This window comes from Dermochelys coriacea, chromosome 3, assembly GCF_009764565.3.
Source record: "Dermochelys coriacea isolate rDerCor1 chromosome 3, rDerCor1.pri.v4, whole genome shotgun sequence".
In the NCBI taxonomy this organism is placed as follows: Eukaryota; Metazoa; Chordata; order Testudines; family Dermochelyidae; genus Dermochelys; species Dermochelys coriacea.
This window is the reverse complement of record NC_050070.1, coordinates 142,440,602-142,462,146: the sequence shown is the minus strand read 5'-3', so window position 1 is coordinate 142,462,146 and position 21,545 is coordinate 142,440,602. Positions and strand designations below refer to the sequence as shown.

General features: G+C 44.2%; 1 protein-coding gene across 1 annotated transcript in view; it reads right to left on the bottom strand.

Annotated features, from left to right (window-relative positions):
- The window catches only part of CATSPERE (catsper channel auxiliary subunit epsilon), a 93,590-nt gene that overhangs the window by 53,805 nt on the left and 18,240 nt on the right, over positions 1-21,545 (bottom strand). The window contains exon 5 of the mRNA XM_043512261.1: positions 17,637-17,725. Coding sequence (XP_043368196.1) covers positions 17,637-17,725 — 89 coding nt within the window. The remainder of the gene's footprint in view (positions 1-17,636; positions 17,726-21,545) is intronic.

Here is a 21,545-nt window from a genome sequence, read left to right as displayed (position 1 = left end):
AGTCTGTGTTGCAGCAGGCTAGCGTGTCTGGCTCAACAAGACAGGGTTCTGGGGTCCCAAGCTGACAGAGAAAACAGGCTCAGAAGTAGTTTCAGCACATCAGGTAACAGTCCAAAGCAGCTCTCTGTGACCGAACCCATCACATATGGAATCTACATGTACAGAATGTCTTGAAGAACTACAGTTACTTTAAGGCAAGTAACCTTTCTTTCTTTGAGCATTTGTACCTGCGGATCCCACTCTTGGTGATTAGCTAGGAGGCAACTCCTTTAGGAGGTGGGAGTTTGGAGCTTATTGAAACAAAGATTGCAGCATTGCTTGAGCAAATTGAGCATCTAATCTGGAAGATTACACCAAGATGTAATGGTTGGTGACAGTGTGGACAGAACTCAATGTAGCCGCTCTATAAATTTCAGCTATAGGGACTCTGGTAAGGCATGCTGCTGAGGCTGCTTGAGTTCTGGAAGAACATGTCTTAATGTGAGAGGGAGTAGTCAATTTCTTAGTATCATAGGACACCCTAATACAGCTTGAAATCCACTTAGAATGTCTGTTTCACAACCACCTGATCATTGGACCTGCCCCCAAATGTCACAAAGAGTCCTAATTGTTTTGTCCTGTGGAGATAATAAGATTCATAGATTCATAGATACTAAGGTCAGAAGGGACCATTCTGATCATCTAGTCCGACCTCCTGCACAGCGCAGGCCACAGAATCTCACCCACCCACTCCTATGAAAAACCTCACCCATGTCTGAGCTACTGAAGTCCTTAAATCATGGTTCAAAGACTTCAAGGAGCAGAGAAGCCTCCCTCAAGTCAACCATGCCCCATGCTACAGAGGAAGGCGAAAAACCTCGAGGGCCTCTCCAATCTGCCCTGGAGGAAAATTCCTTCCCGACCCCAAATATGGCAATCAGCTAAACCCTGAGCATATGGGCAAGATTCACCAGCCAGATACCCAGGAAAGAATTTTCTATAGTAACTCAGATCCCATCCATCTAATATCCCATCTCAGGGGATTTGGCCTATTTACCCTGAATATTTAAAGATCAATTACTTACCAAAATCCCATTATTCCATCATACCATCTCCTCCATAAACTTATCAAGTAGAATCTTAAAACCAGATAGATCTTTTGCCCCCACTGCTTCCCTTGGAAGGTTATTCCAAAACTTCACCCCTCTGATGGTTAAAAACCTTGGTCTGATTTCAAGTCTAAACTTCCTGGTGGCCAGTTTATACCCATTTGTTCTTGTGTCCACATTAGTGCTGAGGTTAAATAATTCCTCTCCTGTATTTATCCCTCTGATATATTTATAGAGAGCAATCATATCTCCCCTCAACCTTCTTTTAGTTAGGCTAAACAAGCCAAGCTCCTTAAGTCTCCTTTCATAAGACAAGTTTTCCATTCCTCGGATCATCCTAGTAGCCCTTCTCTGTACCTGCTCCAGTTTGAATTCATCCTTTTTAAACATGGGAGACCAGAACTGCACACAGTATTCCAGGTGAGGTCTCACTAGTGCCTTGTATAACGGTACTAAAACCTCCTTATCCCTACTGGAAATGCCTCTCCTGATGCATCCCAAAACTGCATTAGCTTTTTTCACAGCCATATCACATTGGCAGCTCATAGTCATCCTATGATCAACCAATACTCCAAGGTCCTTCTCCTCTTCCGTTACTTCTAATTGCTGCGTCCCCAACTTATAACTAAAATTCTTGTTATTAATCCCTAAAGCATAATCTTACACTTCTCACTATTAAATTTCATCCTATTACTATTACTCCAGTTTGCAAGGTCATCCAGATCCTCCTGTATAATATCCCGATCCTTCTCCGAATTGGCAATACCTCCCAGCTTAGTATCATCTGCAAACTTTATTAGCACACTCCCACTTTTTGTGCCAAGGTCAGTAATAAAAAGATTAAATAAGATTGGTCCCAAAACCGATCCCTGAGGAACTCCACTGGTAACCTCCCTCCAACCTGACAGTTCGCCTTTCAGTAGGACCCGTTGCAGTCTCCCCTTTAACCAATTCCTTATCCACCTTTTGATGTTCATATTGATCCCCATCTTCTCCAATTTAACTAATAATTCCCCATGTGGCACGGTATCAAATGCCTTACTGAAATCTAGGTAAATTAGATCCACTGCATTTCCTTTATCTAAAAAATCTGTTACTTTTTCAAAAAAGGAGATTAGGTTGGTTTGGCACGATCTACCTTTTGTAAAACCATGTTGTATTTTGTCCCATTTACCATTGACTTCAATGTCCTTAACTAATTTCTCCTTCAAAATTTTTTCCAGGACCTTGCATACTACAGATGTCAAACTAACTGGCCTGTAGTTACCTGGATCACTTTTTTTCCCTTTCTTAAAAATAGGAACTATATTAGCAATTCTCCAATCATTCGGTACTACTCCTGAGTTTACAGATTCATTAAAAATTCTTGCTAATGGGCTTGCAATTTCAGGTGCCAATTCCTTTAATATTCTTGGATGAAGATTATCTGGGCCCCCCGATTTAGTCCCATTAAGCTGTTTCAGTTTCGCTTCTACCTCAGATATGGTAATATCTACCTCTATATCCTCATTCCCATTTGTCATGCTACCATTATCCCCAAGATCCTCTTTAGCCTTATTAAAGACTGAAGCAAAGTATTTGTTTAGATATTGGGCCATGCCTAGATTATCTTTAACCTCCACTCCATCCTCAGTGTTAAGTGACCCCACTTCTTCTTTCTTAGTTTTCTTCTTATTTATATGGCTATAGAACCTTTTACTATTGGTTTTAATTCCCTTTGCAAGGTCCAACTCTACTCGACTTTTAGCCTGTCTTACTTTATCCCTACATGTTCTGACCTCAATTAGGTAGCTTTCCTTGCTGATCCCTCCCATCTTCCACTCCCTGTATGCTTTCTGCTTCTTCTTAATCACCTCTCTAAGATGTTTGCTCATCCAGCTTGGTCTACAACTCCTTCCTATGAATTTTTTCCCCTTTCCTGGGATACAGGTTTCTGATAGCTTCTGCAGTTTTGATTTAAAGTAATCCCAGGCCTCCTCTACCTTTAGATCCATAAGTTCTTCAGTCCAATCCACTTCCCTAACTAATTTCCTTAATTTTTGAAAGTCAGCCCTTTTGAAATCAAAAACCTTAGTTGCAGATTTATTTTTGTTAATCCTTCCATTTAGTTTGAACTGAATTAGCTCATGATCACTTGAGCCAAGATTGTCCCGTACAACCATTTCTTCTATGAGGTCCTCGCTACTCACCAAAATTAAATCTAAAATGGCATCCCCTCTAGTCGGTTCAGCAACTACTTGATGAAGGAATCCATCAGCTATCACATCTAGGAAAATGTGAGCCCTATTATTATTACTAGCACTGGTCCTCCAGTCTATATCTGGGAAGTTAAAGTCTCCCATGATCATGCAGTTTCCATTAGTATTTAATTTATTAAAGACATTAAAAAGGGCTCTATCCATATCCAGATTAGATCCCGGAGGTCTATAGCACACCCCAAGCACTATCGTAGGAGAGGCTCTACTAGTTATCTTCCCCAATGTAATTTTTGCCCAGACGGACTCTGTCTTATCCATTGCATCGCTTCTTATTTCTTTACATTCTACCTCATCATTGATATACAATGCTACTCCACCACCTTTACCTTTGTTTCTGTCTTTCCTAAACAGCACATACCCTTCAATACCTGTAGTCCGGTCATGACTACTATTCCACCATGTTTCTGTTATCCCTATAATATCTGGTTTCATTTCCTGCACCAGTAGCTCTAGTTCCTTCATTTTGTTACCTAGGCTCCTCGCATTGGTGTATAAACATCTTAATTTTTGCTGTTTGGTCTCGCTCACATTTTGTACCCTATTAGGCACAGTCATTCTACAGCCAGTATAACCTATTAGACTAGTATCCACACCGCCCTCGCTCCTTATGTACATTCTCCTACCCACGGCTGTATTCTTTCTTACTTCGTCTTCTTCCCTCTCAATGCTAAAATCTGGCGTGGAGATTTCCTGGACATCTCCCATCCATCTCCCCCTAATTCCTAGTTTAAAGCTTGCATTATGGGGCTAAGGGTCTCAGAGCCCAAGCTTCAGCCAGAGTAGGAACATCTATACTGGTATTTTGAGCCCCATTGTGTGAGCCTGGCTGAGGTGCTGAGGCATGCTGACACAGGGTTTTTTTGTGTGTGTGCAATGTAGTCATATTCATAATTACTCTGTCTATAGAGGACCAGCAATCAGAGCCTGAATTTCATACAATTTCCATGCATAAGTGATTGTCATTGGGAATACCATACTGATGATCAGGTGATTGAACCCATGCCATCGTGTTCACTTAAACAGCCAACCAATCAACAAGGTAAGTACTAAATTCAGATCCCAAGTATGAAAACTTTTCATATCAGGTATGAAAATGTGTAATAACCCCTTCAGGAACCTGTGAGCAACAGTGTGTGAAAAGACAGAGTAATTTTGGATGGGTTGGTGATGAGCAGATATTGCTGTTAAATGCACTTAAATCAAGCTAATCGATTGTCCTGAATGCTTTAAAGATATAATCCAATATATCAGGAATCGAAGATCCTAATGGGCTAAGCTGTTGTTGAGCTGCCCAAGAGGAAAAATGTTTCCACTGTGCTCCATATGTGTGCCAAGTGGAGGCTCTGCTCTGTAAAAACAAATCTCAGAGCAACTTCTGTCTACTGATGTCAGCCATGCAACAGCCATGTTGTCAGATGTAGAAGCAACAGGTCTGCATGAAGGACTAGACCATGATTTTGTGAGACTGTCTGGCAGAGATAGAAATGTTATCCACGGTTTGTTCAGGAGAGGTAGAAGTTCTGAAAAACAAAATTGGTGTGGCTATGCTGAAGCTATTAAAATCAGACATGTCTTGTCTTGCCTCAGTTTTCAAAGGATCCTTGGACTAAACAGAAATGGTGAGAAGGCATGCATTCATGGACAAGTATTGGATATAGACCTCAGACTCATTACCCCTTAAGAGCAAAAGCTGTGAGACTTCCTGTTTTCCCTGGTCGCAAACAGATCTACCCATGAGACTACTCATTTTTGAAAGATCTGATGCAGAAGGAAGTCTTTTAGGGACCACTCAGACATCAGCATCACTCTTTTGGTCAGATGATCTGCCAAATAGTTGTTATCCCCTGGAATACATAAAGGTTGACTTGATACAGAATAGACCATTCCCATAGAAATAAATCGCCATCTAGTAAATAAGAAAAGCATTGTTCACCATTTTCTAACATAATAAAACCTAAAAGTTAAGAATCTGAATAAATGTCAGTTAAGATACGCAATTGCTTAAATAAATGTGTACAAATATAACGTATCCTCCTGTGACACTTTCTTAATATGCGCAGGACTGTGGGTGACCTTGTTACCCCCTACCTCCAGCGTAAGAGTCTATCTTGTGGTAGTTGGGTGTTAGCTCCAGTACAACATCAACCTTTCAGCCACACAAGCACTCTCCTCAGGCCTCTGCCAGTCCAATCCTTGCCTTGCAGGTTAACATTAGGCGCACCCCAACCTTTTGTGTCCCCTTAAAGAGCATTCCTCTCCCGTATCCAGCCTGCCACTGGATACCACAGAAATTATCAGGTCCGCTGTCTCCAAAGAGACAGTATGCACACCATCCTGTTAGCTCAGCTAAGCACAAACACTTTACTTTAATATTACAGCGCTGAGATGAATTTATAGCAAAATCAAGAATAAGTTTAAATTAATAAATAACAAAAAATTTAAGTGATACTAAGCAAAAATAATAGAAACATAAATGGTTACAAATGAAACAAAAGTATAGCACACTTCTAAGAGACTACATATAAACTTATCAGGCTCCAGTCTTTGTCTAAAGCATTTTTGCTCACCCACAACCACTTCTCAGTGTCACTGACTCACATGACTGGAGGTCTACTGTTTATGGATGCAAAGAGCGCTGACCTCTTTGTTCCCTCAGTGATGGATAACTAAAATGTCTTTTTGCTTCTTCTTATATACCCCAAAATTTATCATCTTTGTCACCGGAGTCAGGATGAAGCCCTGGGGTTCAGACTCCAGTGCCTTCCTGTCATAAATATAAAGGGAAGGGTAACCACCTTTCTGTATATACAGTGCTATAAAATCCCTCCTGGCCAGAGGCAAAACCCTTTCACCTGTAAAAGGTTAGGAAGCTAAGGTAACCTCGCTGGCACCTGACCCAAAATGACCAATGGGGGGACAAGATACTTTCAAATCTGGAGAGCAGGGGAACAAAGGTTCAGTCTGTCTGTGTGATGCTTTTGCCGGGAACAGATCAGGAATGCAAGCCTTACAACTCCTGTAAAGTTAGTAAGTAATCTAACTAGAAAATGCGTTAGATTTTCTTTTCTTTAATGGCTTGTAAAATAAAGCTGTGCTGGAGGGAATGTATATTCCGGTTTGTGTGTCTTTTTGTAACTTAAAGTTTTGCCCAGAGGGATTCTCTACGTTTTGAATCTGATTACCCTGTAAGGTATTTACCATCCTGATTTTACAGAGGTGATTCTTTTACCTTTTCTTTAATTAAAATTCTTCTTTTAAGAACCTGATTGATTTTTCATTGTTCTTAAGATCCAAGGGTTTGGGTCTGTGTTCACCTGTACCAATTGGTGAGGATTATTATCAAGCCTTCCCCAGAAAAGGGGGTGTAGGGCTTGGAGGGGATATTTTGGGGGAAGTAGTATCTTTCCTTCTCTTTGTTTAAAATGCTTGGTGGAGGCAGTGTTTAACCTAATCCAAGGGCAAAGTTTGTACCTTGGGGAAGTTTTTAAGTTTTTGTAAGAATAAGCTTAGGCATCTTTCATGCAGGTCCCCACATCTGTACCCTAGAGTTCAGAGTGGGAAGGAATCTTGACACTTCCCACGCTCATTTCACATCCACATGTTAATTTCTTCCTCCTGCTTACCTCTGATGCAAATAAGCTGTCCATTGTCTCTGGCATCATCATGCTCAATTTACATTACAGAAAGGGAGATAACTATCTTCCCTCCTGTCTGGAAGAAAACCTGTTTCCTCCTTTGTTTGGGTATAGACTTTAAAGCATAGTATCTTAAGTATCCATTATTCCTTGTTAATACATACATTTCACAATGCCATTAATTACCAGTTTGTGACCCGCTTTCATTTGATATGTCACACCACATTCTTTATAGGCAAATATAATGACAGCAATATGTTAGGCATAGTAAATTTGTCAGGTTTGATAGGAACTGCTGTTACAGGACAGTGAACCCTTTGCCAGTGGGCATTTAGGGGCTGTTAGGGTCACATCTTCTGGTTAGAAAACAGAAGTACCAAATTTAGTGTAAAGGTTATTATTATATCCTTCTCATGCCAGTACTGGTGCACAGGGCTGAAACTAGTCTCTTCCATCCTTCTCTCATGTACTGCTGCCTGCCTCCATCTGCTCAATGTTGTTGAGATTGACTGTTCCGCCCTCCCTGCTCAGAGTTCTTCTTTAGGTTTCTCTTGGGGGCCCAATGTTTCCTCACACCAGTTGGTTTCTACTTGACACCTTCATGTGGGAGTCTGTGTGTTGGCATCCAGAGTACATGTCCCAAATATGTCCAACACTTCTTTCTAATTCTAGTGGAGATGAGGTTATATTTAGTTGCAAATCAACTTTTAGCCAATGAGAATCAACCTTTCTTTAGGAAAATAACTGAAAAATACAAATTCAAAAAAAGATTAAAATTGATTATTTAAATCAAAGTTCCTGCTTCCTGATTTGAATATTATTAAAATAGGTGATTTAAGTCACTTTGATTTAAATCAATCCAACCTGTGTGGCAGTCATAACCAAAGAACCTGGGGTAGGAGGAGTATAAAAATACTCATACCTTTTGGATGGGATTTGATATCTGCGGTCCTCTCTCCTAAATATTGCAGAGAGTGACACAGGTATAGCCCACAGCTTTTTTGTCAAGTCCAAAATACCTTCATTTATTGACATTGCAACACAACCCTGAAGTACTGGCTGAAGAATATTAAAAAAAAATGTACAAGATTTCCCTCCATCTCCATTGAGGAATCTCAAGCATCTCTGCTATCCTCTTCAAAATGTCTCAGAATGCTCTAAAGTCATCCTCTGTAAATGGGGTAGAAGGAATGACTAGTCTCCTGTTCTGGTTTGGTGCTCCTGTTCCTCTGTTAAAATGCCCTGCTTGCAAGGCAAGTATGTAGCTCTGTGAGTTTGTGCAGATGGTGACCTATCCCTTGATCTTGCACAAGGAATTTTCAAAGGGGGTGGATACTAAAATTGTGGGGTCCAGGAAGGCCAGTACAACTATGACTGGAAATCACAAAGGTATGGCATTTAATGTTGGGGAAGTGGCATCCAAGGCACATGAGACGCATCTATAGCATGTCCTGTATATTCAGATTAAGAACTTCTTTTGCGGTGATCTCGAACTCTTGAATAGTTAGAAGAGTATGGCTGTAAGCTTGGAAAAGTACTGTTGCTAGAGGCAGCAGATGAAGAGTAGACTTGTTCAGCTGGAGGTGCAACTCCCCTCGGAATCACTGGAACTTGAGGAGGACTGACAGGCTTCCCCTGAGATGAAGATAGATGGAAGGAAATTTTCATAACCAATGCCGTAGTCTCCAGTATCAGGGCAGATCATGAAATATCTGATAAAGCAGATGCATTCAAGGGTGACACTGGTTCCAGGGTGATTCTAAGTTCTGTCAAATCAGTGAATGCTGTAGAAATTGACAGTACTGGGATCATAAATTGGTACCAATGCAATGGTCAGTGCCATCATAGATCTCTCCCTAGTGGGTACTATAGTAGATATTAAGGATGGTACCATAGTCATTGGTACTGGAATGACCCTAGAGGTTGCCAATTTTGGTTGGTGTGGCATTGGTTCGTAAGGGAAATCTGCACCATTAACAGTAAAGGGGACCAAGGAACAGCCAGCCCTGTTCCAGGGTGGATCCCAAAGCAGGTGCTGGGAATCAACAGACCCAGCTGGGCAGTGTCAGGTGATTGGATCTGATGATTACCAGCTAGGCAATATAGATGAGGGCCTAGCTCCATTAGGGTGACTGGGACTAGGGAGAGTGCTAGGAGAACACCCTCCTGTAATTACAGTCCAGACTGCAGACAGTACAGTGGAGGACTGCAAGCAGGTGGGAGGCCCTGTGGATGTCCTTAGGTAGTGAGGAGACCCTGACCACTAAACTGCCAAAGGCCAGGGGGCCCACAGCTATGCTGGGAGCAGAACAATTGCTTTATGTTTTCATTCCATATATTGGAGAGACAAGGTATAATATTTTTTATTGGACCAACTTCTGTTGGTGACAGAGGCAAGTCTTCAAGCTTACACAGAGCTCTTCTTCAGGTCTGGGAAACATACTCAGAACATCAGAGCTCAATACAAGAGGGAACAGATTGTTTCGCATAAGTAGTTAACACATATTTCAAGGGACCTTTCAAGGGATCTTGAAAGGGGGGTTGTGCAGGGTGCTGAGCATTGTAGCAGAGCTGCAGGTTTTGCATCTCTTGCTCTGGCAGAGTCTGTTGGCACTTGGATTTGGTGTGCCCTGGTCTGTGGGGAGCTTGCTTCTGATGATGAGCTTGGAGAGGTTAGGGGGTTGTCTGAAGGCCAGAAGAGGGGGTTAAGGAAAGATTTATATCAGGATGGGGTCCCTCTATCCATACAAGCAGAGTGGCTCAGCCAGATAAGGAGAAGAAGGAAGAGGACACAGGATGACATGTTCCAAGAGATCCTGCAAGCCTCTGCTTCTTCGGACATCGAACAGAAGGCTTGGAGACAGCGTGGCCAGGGATAGAGTGGAGATGAAAAAGGCACAGGAAAAGGAGAGGGATGTGCAGGAGTTTCTAGCACTTCTCAAGCAGCAAACAGCCATGCTGCAGACTCTTGTTGACCTTCAGATTCAACAGTCCCATGCTTGCCTCCTTCTGCAGCCCTGTGATGCAGTGTGCTCCCCCAAATGGCCCTGCAACAGCTGAATTGGGCTAGATGGGCTCAATCAGCTAATTAGGTTGCAAATGGGGAGCTATAGGCTGGAGGCAGGTAATTAGGGAGAAGCTCATCTGTGAGGGATAGGTGGGGCTTCTACAAAAATCAGGAAACTGGAAGCAGAGGGGACTGCAGGGAAGGAGTCTGCAGTCACTCCCTGGGAGAAGGGAGGTGTGTCTGGGGACTGCAGAGACGAGTTGCCTAAAGTTACTCCCTAGGAGAAGGGGAGTGAAGAGACTGGCAAATGCAGAGGAATGGGGGAGGGTCAGGAATCATGGAAGCAGCTCAAGGAAAGGCAGCAAGATGCAGGAAACGGATATTGGCTGCTGTGTAGTAGAGGTTCCAAGTTGATTCCTGAGTGATCAGTAGCAGTTGGGCACTGCAAGTTTCCCCAGAGCAATAGTCACTTGCTTTTCCACTGTCAGTGCAGATCTCATTTTGGTGTCACTGGAGGGCTGGGGCGACTTCTGCACACAGATCCAAGAATGTAGCTTTGCACATCTGAAAGGTCTGCAGCCACTACTTGTCATCCCAACCCTGCATGACAATGCGATCCCACCAGTCAGTGCTTGTTTCTCAGATTCAGAACCAGAGCTCCACCGTCTGCCGCTGCCTCGTGAATGCTGTCCACAATCTTGAATTATTTCTTTCTATATCACATAGCAATCTAGCCTCCAAGGAATCGTCATGTTCCCCACGGCTGCTTCGGCAGCTCTGCAGAAACTGCAGGATCAGGTGCCCCATGCTCACAACACTTACCACAACTGTGCAGAGCTGTGCAGGATTCATGTTTCTGACAAAGATGGTGGACAGTAAGGAACGACGTGCGCGTTTTCAGGGATTTTGAAAAGAATTGCAAAATGTTATGGGATGCAGATGAAATTATGGGATAGAAAACAATGCATTATGGGATGTTGAAATTATGCTCCCAGTCACTCTTGTATGACTCAGTTTGGCCCCATGTGGCATGGCAAAATTTTCCCAAAACACTCTGCACTAGATTGTGGTGAGTTACACAGAGGGGTAGCAACCCATGGTGCACTGCTCTCTACATCAATGCAAGCGCTGCTAGTGAGGCTGCACAACATTGACACAAAGAGCATAATGTAAACACACAAAAGCAATTTAATTACTGCGGCAGCCGTATGCTGACGTAACATAGGTCAACATAATTTTGTAGTGTAGACATGTGTTGTGGGGCAAGTGCACCCTGTCCCCTCTTGGGGTGGGGCGGAGTAATTACTTTGCCGCAGTGGAGTGCTTACGACCACTGTTTGTCTTGACCACCGTGGTGAGGACTAATGGTAAAAGTCAATATGGCCACTCTCTCTCTCAAGGCTGTATGGCCCAATGGCCAGAGTCAGGGTGACGGCCCCTTCCCACACGGCTATGGGGCCCAATGGCCCGAATCAAAATGGCTTTCCGGTTCGGCTGGGGTGTATCGCTGAGTGTTAAGAGTCAGTGTGGCCGCTTGGCTCAGCAACGCAGTATGGCCTTGTGGCAAGAGTCAGAGCCGCCCTCTCTCAGAGCTGTGTGGCCCAATAGACAGGATTGATAGGGTCGCCCTCTCTTGGGGCCGTGTGGTCTAGTAGGCAGAGTCGAGGTGGCTCCCTGGCTCAGTAAGGCTGTGGCCTAGTAGCAAGAGTCAGTTGGGCTGTCTCCTCTCTCAGGGCTGCGTGGCCTAGTAGCCAGAGTCAGTATCACTGCCCCTTCCGTGGGACTGTGTGGCCTAGTGGCAAATATGCCTGCCACTGGGTCAGCGGGGAATCCGCCCGAAACACGCTGACCCCACTCGGCACCACAACTAGTCTCCCTGAGCTACTTCCTACCTGGTTCCTAATGCCAGGGTCCCAGGCATCTCCGTGGGCTCTGGACTCCATGCTCAGGGCAGCTGCCAACAACTCCGCCTCGCCTTGGGTGTTCTCTGGAATCTCAGCATCCTTGGCTCCTGTCGTCTGGGGCTTCTGCGGTTCCTGGGCTGGAATTTGCAGCATGCATCCTCTCTTTGGCGGCCAGCCCTGAATGAGCTGAGCTGCTTCCTTTTATACATAGTCCGCAGCCAGAGCATGCCCAGCAGGGCCGTGAGGGCGTGGCTTCCTCGGCCCAGAGAGTGGAGTTAACCCTCTCCATATCAATGAGGGGCAAGTGAGCTCTGTCACAACATTTCCTAGACAAACTAGTTAGGGTAACTCAGGCCTGGTCTACGCTACAGAGTTAGGTCAATGTAAGGCAGCTTATGTCAACCTAACTATGTAAGTATTTATAATAAAATTTTGCTCCCGCCGACATAACTGCCTCACTACGCTGACTTAATAACTCCACCTTCACGAGGGGCATAGGTCAACAGTAATGTAGTTAGGTCAATGCAGTGTCAGTGTAGACCCTATGTTGCTTACAACCATTGTTACTGGCTCTCAAACGCCATCCCACAATGCCCCACACTGACAGTACAATTGATACAAATGTTCCTGGTGAGGACGCACACAAGGAGCAAAGTGTAGACATGTGCAAGCGATGTAATTACTGTGGCAGCTGTATGACAACATAAGTTAGATCAACTTAGGCTATTTTACAGTGCTGCAACTTTCTTGCTCAGGGTGTGAAAAAACACCCCCCTAAGCGTTGCAAGTTTCAGTGCTGTGAAGTGGCAGTATAGACAGTGCACCAGCACTGGTAGCTGCGCTTCCAAAGCTGGTAGCTACTCCCCTTGTGAAGGTGGGTTTTTTATAGTGCTGGGAGACCTGTCTCCCAGCGCTGGTGCCGCAACTACACAGCCACATTAAAGCTCTGCTGCAGCAGCACTTTAATGTTGCTAGTGAAGACATACCCTTAATTTTGTAGGATAGACATGCCCTTACACAACGGAGAAAAAAGTTAAAATTTTATCTCTATATTTGTTGTTGTACTGGAAGGTGTTAATGGCTGCCATCAAGGACAAACACAGACCTTGTTAAAAATGATGATGTGTGTGTTAATCACCTTTCTTTCAGGTTAACTGGAAGGAGCAATTAAATTTCCTTTTATGTACTGAGACAAGGTGGATGAGGTAATAGCTTTTACTGGACCAATTTCTGTTGGTGAAGGAGACAAGCTTTTGAGCTACACAGACATAGGCGGCGGGTACCATAGGCTGGAGGAGGCTGTGCCTCCCCAGACAGTCAGGCCTGGCCCAACCCACCAATGTTCCTTCTAATTTTTTACATCCATGTGCAGAATGAATTTAACAATGTTATGTGCACCAATATGGAGGTGATGTGTGGCGGGGGTGGGGCCGAGGGGTTTGGAGTGTGGGAGGGGGCTCAGGGCTGGGGCAGAGGGAATCTAGCTGCCCACACTCTGCCCCCAGTTCCCACCTCCTGCTTCTGCTTTGTGTGGCTGCTCCAGGCTCCCTGTGGGGTGGCCCCAGCTTGGGCCTTGCTACCCACCCTCCTGGTGCTCTGGAGCTGGGGAGGCTGGGGCTGTGCAGCCTGCCCACCCATTGCTCTGGGGCTGGGGTGGGCTGTGGCCGTGTTTGCCTGCCCTCCCGGTGCTCCGAGGCTGGAGGAGCCGTGCTGCCCACTCCAGGGCTGGGGAGGGAGCACTCTGGGGCTGGGGGAGCTAGCCTGGGCTGGAGGGATGGAAGGGGCAGGCTTCAGGCTGAAGGGGCAGGGCTGGGGGCTAGCCTCCCCCAGCTAGCAGTTCATGTGCTGCTATGCACAAAAAGCTCTTCTTCAGGTCTGAGAAAGGTACTCAAAGGGTACATCTACACTGTGATCAAAAAACCCAGGGCACCCAAGTCAGCTGACAAGGGCTCATAGAGCTTGACTACAAATTGAAGTGTAGATGTTTGGGCTCAGGCTGGAGCCTGGGTTCTGACTCTCACCCCTTGTGGGGTTTTATAGTCCAGAGTCCAGCCTGAGCCCAAACATCTGTACTGCAAATTTATAGCCCTGTAGCCCGAGAACCACAAGCCAGAGCCAGCTGACTTGGGCCAGCCACAGATGTGCTACAGGTCTTTTATCACAGTGTAGACATACCCAGAGAATCACAGCTAAAAACAAGGTGAAATAGACTGTCTAGCATAAGTAGTTAACACATAAAAATATTACCTCATCTATCTTGTCTCTCTAATATCCTGGGACCAACATGGCTACAACAACATTTCAAACAACCTTTATGTACTGACAACTGGAAACAATAGGAAGACATTACCCAAGGCTGTATGGCAAGGTCTATCAGAAGCTCAGATGACATGTAGGCTGATGGGTTTCCCTGGGACTGACTGCAAAAGCAAGAGTTAGGAGATTGATTGGTTGCAGCTATGTTTGTTTGGGTTTGTGACAGGCAGAAAGCCAGACAAGCAGTTTGAGCGTGGCCCTGATGGGGAGCAGAGAGACAGAGTTCCTTGGAGTACATTACTTACAAGAAAGACAAGCTTGGAAAATGTGAGCCAGGAAACTGTCTGCTGTTGTTTTTCTACTATGTTCAAGGAAACAGGACTTTTTGTACATTCTTTGTAAATAAACAGGACAGCATCAAATAAATATACAACTACTATCATCATCAATGTATCCTCCTACCAAAAACAACTCAGCAAACATTAGTTGGAAATCTTATGAAAAAAGATTTGATTTGCAGGACACATTTTAAGAGGTTCAATAGGTGATGCATGTTTTCAGGCTCTGGAAGAGAAAGTTGATGGTAGAAGAATGCAAGACAGAAAAAAGAGTTAGGAGGGACGATGTATTCCGAGTGGATCAAAAGGACTATTCATCCACAAAGTGATTAGCAGAGGACCACACAGAATGGGCTAACATGGTTGCAAACATCTAGTAACAGAGATGTCACATAAGAAGAAGTATGGAAACAACCTGGCTAGTCCTCAAATGTGGGCTAATTGTTCAGCCCAAAAAGGAGCAACATAGGCTACTGTCTTGACCTGGACCTTGCCAGTTTTATTCAGAAAGCTAAGAAGAATTTTTCAGCAAAGTTTGAAGAAAATTGTTTAAGCTGTTTTTTTGTTAGGTTTTGAGTTACAAGTCATTAAAATATCACTCTCATAAGAAACATTGACTCACATCTGGCATTTCTTTATGTCCCACTAGCATAAAAAGGGCTTATTACTACCCTGACAAACTTTCCATGTAGTAAGAAGAAACTCTCTATATGAACGAAATTGGCTGTAATTAAGTAAAGTTATTAATTAATGTTTTATCTAATTTTATTCCTCTGGGAATTCTGCACCACTGTGCACATGCAGAATTTATGTCCCCTGCAGATTTTTTTTCTCTGCAGAAAATACTTTCTGTCAGAGAGATGCTGCAATTATATCTTTTTCCCACCAGGGGCTACTGTAGAGCCAGAACAGAGGGCAACCGGCTCACTGGTGATAGCACCCAAATGGGAGGAGGAGTGGCTGCATTTCTCAAAGCAATATGTCCGCTGGGCCAGGTAAGGAGGCACAGGTATGGGAGGGACATGGGGCTTCAGGCGAGCCACATAGACTGGGCTAGTGGACGGGGACAGACTGAGGCCAGGGCTGAATGGGAGTGGGGGTATAGAGACACATGGGGCTGGGGGTGGGGGGTGGCTGAGTGGGGGTGAAGGGACACATGGGGAAGGGTGCAGGAACATCTGGGGACAGAGGGAGGGGGTACAGGGACACATGGGGATCAGGGTGGCTGAGTGGGGGTGCTGAGATGCATGGGGATGGGGGAAGGGGGTTCAGGGACACATGGGGACTGGAGGAAGAGGGTGGCCAAATGGGGGTGCAGACACACATGGGGATGGGGGAAGAAGGGAGGCCGAAGAGGGGAGCAGAGACACATGGGGACTGGGGCAGATGTGCCTGACTGAATGGGATAAGCTAGAGGTCAGCCAGCGTCTGCATGAAGGAGTCTCTCCAACTTCCGAACAATCTCCTCCCCCCACCAAAAAAACCCTGTTCCATACTTACCCCACCCACAATCAAAACCCTCCAGGTTCATTCCCAGCAATTACTTCCCTCTCCCTCAGTCCCTCCATTACTCCTGATTCCCCTAAGGATTTGCACTGCTTCTGAGGGGAGCGGGAAATACATTTCTGTATTGTAGTTTAAATGAATTATTACTCAAAGTTCTGTATTAATATGCCTAATAAGGAATCTATTTGTCAAAAATCATTTCCTGAATCTTTTTTGTTGTCTGTATTGTTACAGACATACTTGCTGACAGGTATTTTGAAATAAATTACAAAAATAATTGAAACTGGTGTGATGATATTGTGTTATTCTGACAAATAAAATATGCAGAATTTTAAAATATTGGGCATAGAATTCTTAATTTTTTGTCGCAGAATTCCCCCAGGAGTGCTAATTTTAATAGTTACATTGTGTTTATGAGCAGCTTGCCCTCTGGCAGTGGGCTGCAGTTTAGAGATAACAAAAGGTTCTGTCTATTCATTATAACTCTAACAGATTTCCCTTAGCTTAGGAAGTAGAGACATGGGGAGAAATCCTAGCCCCACTGAAGTCAATGGGGCAACCGGACTGACTTCAATGGGGCCAGGATTTCACCTGTATATTCTTGGAGCTAAATTACAGTAGTACTAGTCCAAGCTGTGCACGTGTGTGGTTTAGCCACTAATTAATCATTTATAACAATGGATTTGTTGTTTCCAACTGTTTTTCTGCCAAGTAGGAAGAAAACTGGGTCAAGCTTTCTTTGAGTAATTAAAAATGACCCTAAATATTGAGCCACTCAAGAGCAGTTTCATAGAGCTTGTCTACACATAAACCACTACAGTGGCACAGCAGCACCACTGCAGCTGTACAGCTGTAACTCTTCAGTGAAAATGCTGACAGGAGGGGTTCTCCTGTTGTCATAGGTACTCCACGTCCCCAAGAGGTGGTGGGTCAACAGGAGAATTCTCCTATCGACCTAGTGCTGTCTGCACTTGGAGTTAGGTTGGTTTAACTGGTTCACTCTAGGCTGTGGATTTTTCACACCCCTGAGCGATGCAGTTATACTGACTTAATTTCCTCGTGTAGACCAGGCCATGGTTTAAGTTGTAATTAGAATTTTAGTGTATGGTATATTCACTTCCCTTATAACTTTGCATGGGAAAAAATATTTTTTTCTATGCTACTTTCAGGATAAACTAAAATAGATATTCTTTTAAAGTTTCAGGGCAGTTAGTCAAACCATTTTTAAGTAATGGATGTTTTTTTTTTAAAAAAAAAAAAAAGATACTTTTTTGAAAATTATCTACGACGACTTTCATTCACTGTTGTCTTGCACTGTCCTGAAATCTGAGAAGCTACAAAGACATTACCTGACGTACTGCTTGCACACACTTTGGACCAGATTCACTGGAACACTCCAGCCTGCTTGCACTGTTCAAGTAAGGCAAAGCAGCTGCAAGCCTGAATTAACTACCACTTTTCTTTTATAGAAAACCCTTATATCTGGCCCATACTTTTTAACTTAACTGAGCAGCATAACAAATGATTATTGACCATTTTTGTGTCAAATCACTAGATAAATCACAAAAGACATCCAAATACAATTAGATTATACATCTCCAAATATATACACATGGAGAGAAGGTCTCATATGAAATCACCTACCTCTGTGCTGGAGAACTTTTCACCACATACCACAAAAAGCAATTCAAATGTTCAGAGATAGGCATATAGCGTTCCACATTCTCAAACGTCTAAAACAGGAAAAAAAAACATGCTTCATGTTTGTATATGATCGACATGATACCTACCACCCTTAGGCTCTGATCATGTTAACATTTATATATGTAAGTATCTTTATGTACACAAGTAGTCCTACTGAATTCAGTGAAACTAGTCATGTGCGTATGTGTTCGCAGGAGTAGGGCCCTAGAGGCTAAAGGTGAAATCCTGACCCGACTCAGTCAATGGCAGCTTTGCCATTTATTTCAATTGAGCCAGGATTTCACTCCAAGTATTTTGTGTGTCCAGGTAACTACATATAGGACTTTTATATCTCATGTTTGTTACATTTGTTAATGTATTGTTTAATTACAATTTAATGCAGTGTTGGTAAAGAAAGAAACGTAGGAACAGTTCAATCATGACAGTTTCCTCTTAGCTATTCCCTTTTTATTTCCTCTTACAGCTCTCTCTTTCCTCAGCATCAAACAATAAAAAAAATGAACCAGACCTCATGGTGGCATCAAAGGAGCATGAATAACAATCTCCACTTCACGGAAGGTATAAAAACACAAAAGCTGCTCTACTTGGGGACTTCCCAGCCATTTTTCACCAAATCAAGCTGAGAGGAGCTGCATGTAGGAGCCGATGAGGCAGGGGGAAACCTGCTTTCTTGTGCACTGATGAATCCCCAAAGAAAGGGAGAGCTACTGTTATTTTCTAAATGATTTGTACTCTTCTGTGCTTTATCTGTTAAGTAAAAGAGCAATGGTATTAGAATCCTGTGCAAAGTGTCCATGTGTGTTACATACTTCACAACTACCAGTTGCCTCCTGAGAGAGTTAAACTATAACCCGAAAGTCTCACACCCTCACTGGGATTCTGGGAGAGGGTGTGTTTACTGGGGTATTTTGCAGGTTAGCACTGACCCTGGGGCCTTAAGGTAGGTAGGCTAAAACATAGTAGACTGAGTGTTAGTGCCCAAGAAATGTGCCAGAGAGGCCAAGGGAGAAAATAGTGCAGCAGCCTGCTGAAACCCACAGAAGGTTAGAACACCTAGGTATCCAAAGGAGTGGATTCCCCTCACAGCACTCTGGTGGGTGGTTGGCAGCGGGGAGCATGACCAGATCTGAGTCACCTTCTAAGGAACATTCCACTGGAAGAGATTTTTTTCTGTTAATCTGATTAATTGTCGAAAGTCCATATGTGTTCACTGTCCAGTATGTATGGACTTGTTTTTTGCAGGATCCTACATTGGAGTGACTACGAACAGAGCAGCCTGGGGGGGGGGAGGGAAGTGGGGCAATTTGCCCCAGGCCTCAGGCCCTGCAGGGGCCCCAACGAGAATGTCTGAAGTCTGAGACAGGGAAGGGGCCAGTAGCGTAGCTAGCGGGTGAGCGGGGCAGTGGCCGCTCTCCCATTGAGCAGAAGTGGCGCCTTTTAAAATTTTTGGCACCTTTTTAATTTTTACTCACCCAGCGGCGCTCCGGATCTTCGGCAGCAATTCGGCGGCGGGTCTTTCAGTGCTGCTGAAGACCCGGAGCGAGTGAAGGACCCGCCTCTGAAGTGCCGCCGAAGACCCGGAGCGCCACCGGGTGAGTATAAGCGGCTGGTACCTTTTTTTATGTCCGCTCCCCCTGTTTGCTCCACCTGGCTACACCACTGGAAGGGGCCCCTGAAATTGCTTTGTCCCAGGCCTCCTGAATCCTCTGGGCAGCCCTGCCTACGATTGTTTTGGAGAGACTTAGTAATCAATCATTGATCACATTCCTCCCTTGGATCTTTAGAAAATATTTGCTGGAAGACATTCCAATTAATTGCTGCACTGTCTGTGAGTTCTGCTTCGTTAAAATGGTTGTAATTTTAAAGAATTTAAAATTAATTCCCGCAGCTAATGCCAGGCCTGGCAGGAGAAAAAAGGAGAGAGCCTGGCTCAGTTCGGGGCTGATCAGCGAAGAGGCAGGAGCTAGTTACCTCTCTATCTGAGGGAAGGGTCACTAGCCTGTTGGTTGAGGCAGCCACCAGGGACCAAGCAGTGTTGTCCTGGCAAAGGAGATGGAAAAAGAGGCCTAGGAACACCTGGCTTGAGAGGAACCCCCGTAACTGAAGCAGAGACTGCGGCGGGTGGGGGGAGGCATTTTCTGACCCTGCCAAGCTTATCACTGCTGCACCACAACATTTTGACACCTGAAGCGGGGAGCTCAAATGATGCCCCCATGCTCCCTTGCTTGGGCCAAAACTTTGAAAGGTCTCAACTCTGCCTTCTCCCTGTTCTACTCCTCTCCTGATACTGCTCTGCTACCTACCCTAATAAAGGAGAACAAACAACTTAAAATGTCTTGTTCAAAAATTTTAAGTAACACTTAACTTTCAAACGCCTGAACAGCAAATGTAATGTTTTTTGTCTGCATAGTAAACACTGGCTTTTTTATCTGTTTGAATAATCAAAGTGGTGCTTTTCTGTGCCTTCTTGGTTGCAAAGATTTGAACTGCTTCCTGGAGGTCCACAGTCTGGGCCAGCTCATATGCTATTGAGATGGCTGCAAGGCCGACCAGCCTCTCCTGTGTCATTATGGAGCATAGATGTGTTTTATTAACTTCAGCTTGGAGAAGCTGCGTTCTCCATGGGCAACTATTACAGGGCGTGTTAGAAGTATGTGCAGAGCAACAAAAGCATTTGGAAAGAGGGTGGTCATCTGATTTGTGCACATATATTCCAGAACAGCCTTTGGAGTTGACCCTGCTGAAATGTATCTTGAAAGGGCTTTCAGTTCATCACCTAAAATCACTCGCACCAATATTGCGCATGTCATCATGCGTCAACACTGTCTCTAGTGCCCTGCATTGCTGGTGTAGGTCTTCTTCAGGTATAGTGAGGCGTTTTGGAATATCATACAACATCCCAAATATACTGCTGTGTTCCTTGAGCTGCATGAAACGTTCTTCAACTGACTGTATTGCACAATCTAGCACCTGGTTAAAGAATTCAACTTTGAATTGTTGTTTGGGGTCTCTTATGGGATTATCCCGTGCCTCATAATCAAAATGTCTTCTTCTTCGGTGACTTTTGTATTCTTGAATGGGTGGGAAAATAGCTTCAGTGTGAGGTTCCTCTGCCAACCTCTGTGTACTCTTCAGAACGTTTTGAAATTCCTCATCTGACCGGTAAGATTGTAGGTATGACTTTGCTTTGTCCAGTTGTTCCATTGCTCCAGATATATGAAGGTCAACACCTTGGAGTCTCTTGCTTACAACATTTATTTCAAATAGTGTGGCATGCCACAACACTAAGCCACAAAGAAATTTGAAGTTATGTATGATTCTGGTGATTCCATTTCTCTCTGCCACTGTTCTCCCACGAACAGTTCCTGTCATAGCGTTATCCTCCATAATGGCAACTATGGCATCATCTATCTTCCCAATTTGGTGTTTGATAGATTTTAAATCGCCTCCACTCGACTTTCCCATCGTGTGGCACTCAGTGGTTTCAGTGTCAGCGAGGATGTTCCCAGATGTTGGTTCAAAATTTGCCATCGATGAGTTGATGCAGAGAAAAATACAAAGATGCTTTGAATTACATTAAAAAATTCAGCAGCCTCACTAGAAGCTGATGCTGCATCACTGACCACCAAGTTCAATGAATGAGAACTGCATGGCACAAAAAAAGCTTGAGGGTTTAACTCTTGGATCCATGTCTGCACTCCTCTGTTCTTTCCTCTCATGTTGGCACCATTATTGTAGCCTGACCTCTCATGTCAGCTATCGCAATTCCCGTATTTTCCTGCTTTTTAAGAAGCACATTTGTCATACCAGCTCCTGTAGTATCATCAATGTCAATAAATTCTAAAAAAT